The sequence below is a fragment of the Triturus cristatus genome, chromosome 1_2, assembly GCF_964204655.1.
Source record: "Triturus cristatus chromosome 1_2, aTriCri1.1, whole genome shotgun sequence".
In the NCBI taxonomy this organism is placed as follows: domain Eukaryota; kingdom Metazoa; phylum Chordata; class Amphibia; order Caudata; family Salamandridae; genus Triturus; species Triturus cristatus.
In genome coordinates, this window is record NC_140580.1 from 926,346,904 (window position 1) to 926,359,183 (window position 12,280).

General features: G+C 41.5%; 1 protein-coding gene across 1 annotated transcript in view; it reads left to right on the forward strand.

Moving 5' to 3' along the window:
- Nucleotides 1-12,280, forward strand: part of LOC146868343 (uncharacterized) — a 155,329-nt gene that overhangs the window by 114,257 nt on the left and 28,792 nt on the right. Inside the window, exons 44-47 of the mRNA XM_085624110.1 lie at nt 437-502; nt 1,745-1,810; nt 4,766-4,813; nt 10,920-11,054. Of these exons, the coding sequence (XP_085480236.1) occupies nt 437-502; nt 1,745-1,810; nt 4,766-4,813; nt 10,920-11,054 (315 nt within the window). The remainder of the gene's footprint in view (nt 1-436; nt 503-1,744; nt 1,811-4,765; nt 4,814-10,919; nt 11,055-12,280) is intronic.

Below are 12,280 nucleotides of genomic sequence, written 5' to 3' on the forward strand. Positions count from 1 at the left end.
TTTTAAAGGGAGTTTCACTTTCATTTTAGTCTACACCAATACTGGCGATCAGATGAAGGGCCTACTTGCCGCAATACCCTGCTGTCCTGACGAAAGCCCCTGACCCTTAGTGGCCTTTAATGTAGGGGCTGAAACATGTCGACAGAATATAAGAGGGTGTGGGGAAGACAATTTACCCAGGTGCACCCCATTATTGCACATTTCCAACCATACCAATGACATCAACAATAAAGGGAAACTGGGTGTTCCTATGGTTTATCCTCCACTCATACACCTTTGAAGAGTTTCAGGCTACACGATACCAGTGTATGTTGGTGTTTAATTAGAGAGACTGTATCCTTTACTCCTTTTGAGAAATTGTTGTCTTCCTCCACACCCTCCCGCCAAGTCATAATTTTATAACACTCGGGCATCTGGTGTTTTTTTTTACTTCCAGCCACCAACTTCTGATGGTGCTTGCCAGAAGCCGGATCAGACAATCGAGGAAACATCACTCAAACAGGTTCGTATATTCAGTTCGTTGGTATACAGTTGTGTAAAGCCTGAGGGTGTCCTGTTCGGCACAGAATCAATGATGCTTACACACAATGAAAGAATTAGAGGGTCACTTTTCCCATCATCTACAACAGAGCAGGGCCTGGTTCCCTGGTTTGACTCTCCACCCTGTTAACCTTCAGGGCTTTGCTGATGCACAGATTTCAAAACACACATAGATTTATTTCTTGTGCAATGATTCTGATCCTTAGCAAGAACCAATGGCGGCTTGTGATTTGTAGAACTATTGGGGCAGGTACACACGCGCACACTCACTTTCACCCATCCACTCACAAGAGTACACACATACTCACACTCACTCATCCACAAGCACACTCACTCACACCCATCCATTGACAAGCACACATACTCACACCCACCATTCATAAGCACGTATCTGCACTAACTTAGGCACACCCTTTTCACACAGGCACAAATACTCATACATTCATACTATTCATACATACACCCAAACATTTGAAAAACACTTACTGGGCTGTGGAGGTGACGGCTGGACCATCGGGTGGTGGGAGGAGAAACATAGAGGCACTGGAAGAAGCCCCTTCTCAGTACCGTGGAAAGCGAAGAGCTCATCTAGAATGTAGTAAGTAATTGTGTTAGATTGCTTTTATATTAAAATCCCCAAAACTCTTTCCAATTCAGGGTGAGTTAGGTGCATTAGACTGGGCTTCCTAAAAGCAGAACACAAGTATATCAATGTTCTTCTTGTTCCGTATCTCCACTCAAGAGGCTGCTCAATGTTCTTCATACTTATTTTCTTCCTCCTACTAAGGACTCTAACTTGTTGGGTTTTATATTCTCGAACTTCCCCATGTCTCACCACAGTACCTCCACTATACCATAGTATGTATATAAAAGAATTGTAGACTTTCTCCCGATTTTCCAGAACTTTTGAGGACATCTGCTATTTTCAATGTCTAAATATATGCCCAGATAATTCTTTGAGTGCTTGTAAAGGGACCAATTTCCCATCAGCCAAATCACTTTCTTTAGGGAGTATTCAGTCCATTTATCACATTTCTCTTTTAGCTGCAAGCCAGAGCACCTCCAACAATTGCAACCAACTACTGGAGAAACTCGGAAGTACAAGAGAGAGAGCTCTCTGGATTTGCAGAAACAAAGTGTAAAATTAGAAGCACTTATACTTTTTTCTTGTTGTAAATGTTAGTTGTTTTTTGGTTTCTTCCAGCCACCTTCTTCTGATGTTGTCAACCAGAAGCTGGATTTTACACCTGAAGAAACATCAGTTAAAGAGGTTAATACATTTAGTCTGTTGATACACATTTGGGAAAAATGAAGGGTGCCATGTTTAGCACCGAGTATGTGATGCTTATATACAATGAGAGATCTAGAGGCCTGCTTTGTCCATCATCTACCAGAGTAAGATCAGGTTCCCTTGTTAGACTCTCCAGCCTCTGTACCTCCGTGGCTTTGCTGATTTCAAAGCAGATACAACTTTATTGCACCTGCAACAATTCAGCTTTTTAGTGAATACAGTCCCAGGCTTTTCTCTTCATGTTATTTATTCACCCCTTAGCTCCATGATTAGTTCAGCGTTTATTTATGCTTTATAAGTCCTGTCTTTCAGTCCAGTCCACTCATAAGACTTGCAGTTTTTTTCTTGTTTCTAGTCTCCTAAAGCATATGCTTTTCTATAAACTAAGGTTCTTGGTATTACACCACAGTGCTACCTGAGCATAGCATTTTGAAAAGCGCCCGTTTTAGAGGATAAGATGTTCTTGGTCTACAATACTTATACTGAACCTATAGCTATACTTATACTGAACACTGTCTCCGTCATTTAGAGCATCAGGAAAACCGAGTGAGAGTACCAGAAATTGGTTAAAATCAAATAAAACTTACCTTGCTGCCGCCGCCGGGTTCCACGTCTTCTCTCCTGCTCGCCTGTGTCCGCCTCCGGTTGGAACAGGAAGTAGGCAGCCAGACTCCCACCCCTAAGCCAATCACAACACTGCAATGCAGCGTTATGATTGGTTTGAGTGCCGTGACATAGCGATCAGCCAGGGGGCTGGAGGGGTGGGCATGTTCTCCATGCAGGCTGAAATGCAGCCTGCATGGAGAACAGGAAAGTGCGCATGACTGTTTTGGGCGGCCCGAGAGGGCCGACCAAACAGTGATTGCGCACAGGCGTGTTCTACCACTCCTCCCCTTAAGCTCCACCTGCCCCTTCATGCACTGCCGCAGCAGGAGGAAAAAATAAAATGATAATAACATTCTGTTATTATCATTTTATTATATCCTTTCTTTGCTGTTCCTGTAAGTGGGGCGACGCTATGCCGCCTTAGCGGAGGAGCCGCCACTGATCTCTTGATAAATTGCTTTTTAATATAATAGTTGTAATGATTTTATAATATGAGCCAAAACAATATTTCGAGTTCATTGTGGGCTAGATGCACCAGCCAGAATGTCCTGAAATGAGAGTACAATTATAGACGTTTTTATCTTACATAATGTCGCCAGTGCTCGCTTTTCTACTCGTGCAATCACAAATGACTCTCCATGTTTGTTCTCTATATTCCCATCGCTCACCCAATTCGGCTTCTGCATCATGTAATTGCTGCCTAGTAAATCTGTTTATTCATTCCTGAATTTCCACACGTTGTATTTATATTACACATTTTGTCATGTTTTTTCCTGGTGAAATGTACATGTGGGAAAAATTGGAAGTGCGGTGTTCCAGCATTACTTTTCCCAATTAAGGCGGCACTTTTGTTACCAGCTGAATCAGCATTACTTCCTCTCTTGGAATAGGGTTGCTGGTGTCCTGCTCCAGCAGACTTTAATATGAAACTCATTATTGTCCACTCCAAGCAGGGCCGGCTTTAGGGTGATGCGACCGGTGCGGCTGCACTGGGCGCTGACCTGTAGAGGGGCCACTAACTTCAAGAGGGCGCTGTGTTTAGCATTATGTTTACCATTTAAAGGCACCTACTGGAGAGTTCCTTGAGCGCCCAGGTTTCAGGCAGCAATAAAAATGTCAAGATAACCTTTGCGATTAATATTCCTGCGAGAGAGAGATGGGAGTTTTGTCTAGTGGCAGTTTAGACTTGCCACAAAGTAGCGCAGAGGGTTAAAATGCCTGCTGCAAAGAACAGATCTGTATCTTATGCGGATAGCTGAGTGGATTAGTAAAGCCAGCTTTTACCAGCGCTTTAGAACAAATAAAATGTATGTGAATCTTGAGGAGGAGGTCATTGGGGGGTGGGGGCACCAAAAAGGATTGTCGCACCAGACGCCACCAGCGCTAAAGCCGGCCCTTGTTCCGCGGTGTGCACAGCCTTTCGCCTTACTTTTCACCCGTTCATCCAGTCCATCCATTAGTCTTATGTCAGCATTTCTCTAGCCTCATCCTACCCCATGCTCAATGCATCCTTGTTTCATTTCTTACCATCATGCCTCTGTATTCCTGCCATCTTTGCCTTGGGTTCAATGTTTTTCCATGCTTATGTGTAGGTTTACTACACTCAACATCATCCCTGATGTAGACATGAGTCCTTTCTGGTGCTCTGTAGTCATGCTGGACATCTTTGGACTGATTCACAAAACCATTTTCGTTCATAAAAGCAATTCGGCAATCGAAATTGGCTGGATTAGTTCTTACAATAGAAAACAGAAGCTGACCGTACAGACTCAGATCCATTTACTCCTACATAATATTACTCTGCCTTTTCCTAACATTCACAAACTCATCTCTGACCCTTCCACCATCTAATTAGAGGCGGAGATTTACACCCGACAAAGGCTGGAGTCAATCCCTTTTCATGTTGTGAAGAGGAAGAGACCTCACCCAACCCTCGAGGGTATAGGGGAAGTTGTTTCTCCAAATAGAAAAATGTTACCTGTGTATAAAAAAACAAGAAAAAATAAACATGCAATTGCACAGCGGTGCTGCACAGTGTGTACAATTCCAATCTGTGGGGAGTACCTAAGCAGAAAAAGTTTCAAGACTTCCTCAAGGGCCCATCTGGAAAACTGTGAATGGCTCAGCTTTCCAAACATACCACTGGTAAGGATTGAGAAGAGCAAAAAATTCTTACATCTGTGCTTAGGAGTAAATGCACAGGAGTTGCTTTGTGACTCTGGCCTCCTGTGTATTTCTGTGGATTTATAAATCTAAGAGTGTACATGTATAGGTTGTACAGTAACATATTTCCATTGCTTAAAGACTTATTTTCTGTTTTACTTTTAGACTCCTTCCACCAGTACTCTAAAAAGTGAAGATGTCAAACAGGAAATAGTAAGTCTTAGGGGCAAAACAGATTTTTGAAAATTGGTAAAATGATTTTCTGCCCTCCGAGGTCCTGTAAAAGCACACACACTTTTCACAAAAACAAATGTACTACTTAAAAAAGATTGCATGTTTAATCAAATGTATGCCTCTAGCCAGGCCCCAATAACGTACTTGCCAACATTTAGAAACACAAGAGGGAGACATAGAAAAAGAAAAATCCGGAAAATGTATTTTCCCCATTGACTTGCATTGAATTGGAGGCAATTTTAGGGGGAGACCGCTAAAATAAAGCCAGGATAAATTCAATTGGGAGTCTCCTGGCTGAATCCGGTGTGTTGGCATGCATGCACCATCCACTACAGAATTCTCGAGTAACTCATGAGCTACTCCTCTCTGCAGCTCAGCTTACTAAGTTAGAGGCTTTGTTTGGTTTAATTAATTTATGTATATCAACATTGAAAAGCATATATTCAAGATGAAAATTCATGCACTCTGAGGACGTTTATGGTGATGTTTGGTGAAAAATGCTAGTGTGTGTGTGTGTGTGTGTGTGTGTGTGTAGTTATGTTAGAGGGAGGCATTCTCTACGTTTGGTATTGAGGAGGACGAATTTCTGATAGCACTGCATGTCCATTATAATACATGTCCTCCTTACAGCATATTCAACTTTTTTAAAGCTATTATTTGAGTGCTAAATCATGCGGTGTTGGGGAGATTTATTATTATTATGACATTGGTGCCAAAAGCATTGCTACTATGGCTGTTATGTATTACCCATCTACAGATATTCCATATTAGCAAAGTCTTTTTTACGTTCCGCCTGCACATTGCTTGCGAAATCTTTTGTAATGGAAAAAAACTTAAGAGGGGCTTAGAGCCCACCCTTTACTTACCTTTATTTACTATTGGCTGGCTCCCACCTCTCTTACGGTTCCTGTCTTCTTATGGGTCAGCTGATCCTCCTGCCGTCTAACTTCCTCCTAGGCTTCAGAGTTCTAGTCCAAGTCATGGAGCTTGGACCAAGTACTGCTTCCTGTGTCCTTTTACTGGTCGCAGGTACTCTTTTTTTAATTTACCACATGCACTGTTACAGAGTGCATGTGTCTGGAGTCCTCGCCATGTGTCCGCAGTCACTCGAAAGTTTAGCCCCGATTCCATGCCTAGCAGCACCCTGCTTGTTCCCTCCTCCCTGACCTCTAATCAGCAGCAGCTGCTTAAACTCCCGCACCGCCTTCTCTCCGTCATCTTGCAGATTTTTATCACCTCGGACAGCTCGGCTGTCGCTTTATTCTTGGAGCTTACCGTGCAGCCCATCTTGCACCTCGGTCCCCACAGCTTCCCGCCGTATGGAGACCCGCGCCCAGGATCGCAGCAAAGAGACACAGTGTCCCACACAGGAAAATTCTGCTGAGCCGAGAGCCACAGTGCCCAGAGCAGCCCAAGAACAGCCTAAGCCTCATCCGCTTTCAGTGCCGTCTATTGACACCCCTGCCCACACACACAGCTCGAGACTTGACTGCCCACTATCACCTCGCTCCCCAGCGACCGTCTGCTATCCTAGTGCTCCTCTCAAAACCCAACTCTGCCCACCATCTCTCCACTCCGCAGTTGCCAGCTACTGTCCCGATGCTCTACTCAGGACTTGGCTCTACTTGCTATCACTCACGTCAACTTCTTATTTCTCCTCACAAACTTTTCTTTGTCCTCCCTCACACATTTCTCCGTTTCACTACTTTCACTCACGTGTCTTGTTATTTCCTCTCTCCTTGAGGACTTCCTATTCCAGGATCACAGGATGTTAAGCCAACACCGATTATCTAACCTGGTTCCCTAAGTTTGCAACTCTTTCAGTTATGCTACATCCATATAGTCACATGCAACATGTTAAAAAAAAAAAACTCAGATTTGTATAGCGCGGCTAATCACCCATGAGCGTATCCAGGTGCTGTCCATAGGCACAATGAGATTAAGTGATTTGCCCACAATCACAGGATGTTGAGTTGACACCAAGGCTCAACCCTGTATCCCAACTCCAAAGTCGGAAGATCTTGCTGTTACGCCACATCCTCTCCCTACATTGACAAAGTCAGTAGATTTTGCATAATAGAAAAGAAATTATTGGCTTGCCAATGCTTGCTACATTACTGTTGACAACTATACCTGATGAACTGAAGTGATCACTGCACATATATTGCAAATGGTGGCCACTAATGTGTCTGATGTGGTCCTTATTACAACTCTAATAATATTAGTAGTTCTGAATGATTTTGATTCAACATAAGTAGCTCTAATCACAGAAAAGGTTGGAGATCCCTCAACCAGTTGTTTCTGTTACATTAAGACACATTTTTCTCATACTTAGATGGTGTCAACTCCTGCCCTGGCTCCATTAAACCTACATCCAAACAGACACTATTAGGAAAACAACAAAAACACAACGCCTAAAATTATTTTATGCTTAGAATCTATATTGTTCACACATATGTGGGGGGTGCTGCTGTAGGTCCCACCTAAGAAACCAAAACTTTTATAGGTTCTGGCTCCCTGTTATAAAGTTGCATACAAATTGTGTTGTATTGTATTGCAACATTTACATAGCACGCACTAACCCTATGTGGGGCACTGAAGGCTTTGACGAATTAGCTTTATGCAGAGAGATTTATAATGGGAGAAGTTCATTTTCCAACAGTTAACTTAGAGCATCATGGGCACACGAGGCTCATAATGCGGACACAAAGCAAACCCAAAGCTGGACCTTTTAAAAGCCAGCCCTAGCAACACTCCTCAGCATTCTTGCTTCCCCCAAAAGGCCTACATTTAAAACTTTTTCTGCATCTGATAGACTGCCTAGGTTATTCATTTTTGATCTGTGCGGCTTCGACCATATGTCTTGGGCCCGTTCTAATATGTACTTGCTTAGATTTTACTGTCCTTATGTGGGTAGATTTTCTGCTTTTAATGCACTGCTGGAAATAGCAAAAAATACTCTGGGAACCCATCAATAGGGGCCAAGGCATGGCAGCAGAACAGGCTTTGTTGGGGAATTACTGTACTATTGATCTTGAAAATGTTATGCGAAAAATGCTTTACACCCTGATAATGAATGTAAATTGGCAACAAGGATGTGTGACAGTAAGTCTGTTTGGGCTCACTTAAACTGGTCAAAAAGAGGCTGCATTTCAAAATATTTTTGATTTGTAATTCCTGCAGAGCTCTTTATGTGCCCACACGTTTTATGGGGATAATAATAATGATAAGATAACTCTTGTAGTTAACGCACTTGCTAGAAAGATCTGGGTTTTGTGTAGCCACAGTTTTGATTTCCCCCCCACTAATGATCACACCTACCTGGTATTAATACATAAAAAAAGTAACTGGAGTAAATGGATGCAATTTTTCTTGAGAATACATTACTAAACACAATAACTAACAATAACCACTGGACTAACCACTAACCCTGGGTTCCGGAGTAGCACGCTAATCTCCATTAAGCGATTCGAAGTCTCGTCAGAGGTAGTAAGTGCTATATAAATCCAATTGCAATCACAACTAAAAAGCATAAAGTCTTAATGTGCTTAGTGCAAAGCAAATCCTGTGACATGCAGCTACAAGATTTGTGCTTCATATAGATAGTAAGTGGGCCCTGCTTCTGACACAGATATTATTTTGTTACTTGTACTTCATAAGTTGGCATTCAAGTATAGCTCAGTGAGCTACGAACCGGCATCAAGGAGCTGCATCCAAATTGCAGGGAATGCATTTAGAACCTTATTGTTTTTTTCCTCAATCTGTCGTTATTCTAACATTGCTAAAAAAAGGTTTCGGTAGTAATAAAGTCTTATTATTATTACATATAACCCTAACCACAGTGTAATGATTTAGATACTGACTTTATGTTTCTCCCAACATATAAGGCCTGCCAGCATGGATGATGTGGGACTCCTATACCTTGTTGCTCTCATAGTCTTATGTAACATATCCTGTATGTAGATTTACACAATTGCACGATTTATTTGGTGTGTGTAATGTAAAGAGCTCTAACATTCTACATTGGGAAGAGTATCACTATAAAATAATTAAATAAAAAATAAAAGTTAGTGCTATTTCAATCATTATTTGTCTAATAACTAATACTCAAAGATACATATGAATTTCTTGGAGTTGAGTTCATGCATGTCTTACATTCAAGGGGTTCAACAAAGTCACTACCTCCCGATCATAGTTTCCCTTAAGTACTCAAGAAGTGAAAATGAACTGTGTACCTTTGTTTCCCTCCGTTGCATTGGCATCTACGTGTTAGGGTTCAGATGACCCGACCAAAAGAATGGCTAATGGCCTTTCATTTGGGCCCAGCTGGAAGTGAAAATAAGAAAGCCTTTTCCCCACCTAGGAATTGTTACTCCAAATGGAAAGCAGACAACGTGCGGACACTTCTGAATGTGTCCGGGTGTCGGCAAGTTCCACCGGGAGGAAGTCGGCATATTTCACTGGGCCCAGCCCGGAATACCGATCTGTATCAATAATAGCTGCCAGATCAGTGGGTGGGCTGGATAATTCCCCTTATTTCCTGCACTGCTTTAACATGTCCTACTAATTGTTTCTTTAATCTCCTATTCCTCCCACGCAATTCCACATATTTTCTACTCCGTCACGCTCCCCTTTTTTTTTTACCTCATCCTACTAACCCTCACACACACCTTTGTTATGCTACTAAACCTTGATTACTAGTAGCCCAGAATAAGGTGAGGTATTTACCGCACCCACAAAATATCGGTCCCCTCGGGTGCTGTATGTAATAGATGCAGTACATACTTATTCCCAGTTTTCCTCTGGAAAATGTGGAATTACCTTTGGAATTTGTGCTTTCTACTTCAAATTTGATAAATCTCTGGATTCACCGTTTTGTTTTTTTACCAAAGGTGAGTTTTGAAGAGATTTGGTGACTTTACACAGTGAAGGGAATTCAATGGCCCACTTTTTTCAGAGCCTGACCCAGTCATTTTGCATTCAGGCTTAGATCTGGCTGGACACTTCTTCTCTACATAGCCTACCCCTCCAAAGGCAGGCACTTCCAGGGAAGAGATACCGTCTTTGAAATACTTTAGTTGGTGTGGGTCTGAAAATGTTTACCTGCGGGCATTCTGAAAGATTCAGACAGTGAAAACCAAATGTCTTTTGAAATGGTACTGACCAAAATTGTGTAGAAATAGAACTGTACGATGACAATTGTGGGATCGACTAACTGATGTTGTTCACAACTAGAGCGCTTCCTGAATTGAATTCACGAAATATTCTTTTTAAACAAGTTAAGTTGACTTTGGTATATAAATCTACTGAAGAAATGTACACAACGCTGCAATGAAGTGGAAATAATTTAGTCATTAACTGATTTCGATTTTGATTTAAATTATTGTCCTTAGAATATAGCTGTTTAAATTTCTGCCTTTTTTGATAATAATGTAGTAAGACAATATTTGCTATTTTTTAATATGTGTCAATTTATAAAATATTTACATTTGAAAAAGGTATTAAGAAGAACATATTTTTGTGCATATAATAAAATAAATATATAGATTTAATCACATTTTCAATTAGCCCCATTTGGAATATTTTATAATTAAGGAATAGTTATTATCTTTATCCTGTGGGTGGGCTGAGTACCTGTGTTTCACCAAGCTTAAACTGTTCTAAGTGAGGGTTCATAAACAAAACAAGAGGGTCCACCGAGGTTTCTAGAATGTGTTGATACAAGGTCCCTTAACATAGGCTCTTCTGGGAGCTGTGCACCAGTCACACCAGAGCCAGGCTAACTTTTCATCTGAAACATTTGGATGCAGCTCAAGTAACCAATCCAGTTTCGGGTTGGCCTAAGCTTCAGTAACCAAGACAGTTTTAGATTGGCCTAATGTTGCTTAATTAACAAAGGCTATGATTAGAAAGGGAAGTGTGAAAAAGGAACATATATTGGTAGGCATTTTCTAGGCTTCAGTTGCACTTTGATCAAGTAGCATCGCCCTGAGAAACCTTTAAAGAAGCTCTAGCATGATTTAAATACTATTACGACAAACAGCGGTAATATATTTGTTTGTATTCTTTTGTTTGTATTCTGTAGCCGTTACAAGTCGTAAGAAAACGGGTCCGAAAATTGAAGTCGACGGAGACTAAAGAACAGCCACAGGCCAGACACACCTCTAGTGAAGTACAAACACCACACCATCTTGGTGGCATCCCCAGTCTCAAAACGATGGTACAGTTCTATCATAGATATTAAGAGATGTGTCCTTGAATAAGCATTGCAAGAAATGTAAAAGTATATCAATGATTTATTGCACCAACATTTTATTACAGAATTACCATTGTTTAATTGGAAAAGGATTATTTGTACCATCATACAGTTAAACAATTGATCCAAATGATAGGATGTTAAATAGTTGTATCTATGTTGTACCTGAAGATGTTAGCCGCATCCTAAATCCGTAGGTAGCCCTGCATTCAGACAGTACTGCGCTAGTGCTTAGAATGTGAGAGGTATAAATGGAATAAGAGAGTATGGAAGAAAGAAACTCAGGCGATAGGACAGTGAGAGGCAAATGAGCACGAAGTCAAGGAACAAGAAATTAAACAGAAAGAGAAAGACAGAATTCAACGAAAACAAACTTTCTTGAGCCATGAAGCTGAAGGTTCTTGGACTAACAATTCATGCTAATATGATGCGTACATCCGTAAGGAGCACAGCAGAATAGCACTCCTTACGCCCTCACACCCCAAAGGATTACTTTCCCAACTATGCCGTAGCGACTAGTGTGATTGCAGGATGTGACTAGAGGATGAGAAAATGACTCCTTTACTGTGCATTCTCCCTTACATGGAAATGAAGCAGTTATGGAACTGAAAGATAGTGACAAAAAGAAGCGTGAATGTATGAAGGATGCCATCATTTGAAGACTAGGGCATACCGCAGCTCCGTACAACAAAAACCAGTACAGAGAAGATGCTGAGTGAGAAGTGGGAGACCTTTATTCATGGCATTTATGAATGTATCAGTGGGCATGTGAAATAGATAAAGAGTGCATGGCATTAATTAATGTATCAGTGGGCATGTGAAATAGATAAAGAGGGCAATCTTTGAGGAGGTCTTTAGTCTGCTACTATGAGTACCTTTGGATCTTTTCCCAGTAGAGCTGTGTCAGTGTTTAGCATTCTTGTAGATCCCCTAATGGTTCTCTTAGCCACGAACTGCCGGGCCTCATTAGGGAGTCCACTGGCCTCTCATGGGGCCCTAGTAATGGAAGTTGAATAGCTTAAGAATAGTTGCAAGGTACACTTGCAATCCGCACTTATTCAACTAAATCTCACCCCCAGTCGATGGGCAACCAGCCAGCAGCTGATGTACTGAAAGTCTAAAAGGAAATAATGATGCACTAAAAAATCCCTAGGATGCTCCTCTAGAAAACCAAGAATGCCTTCCCCTTT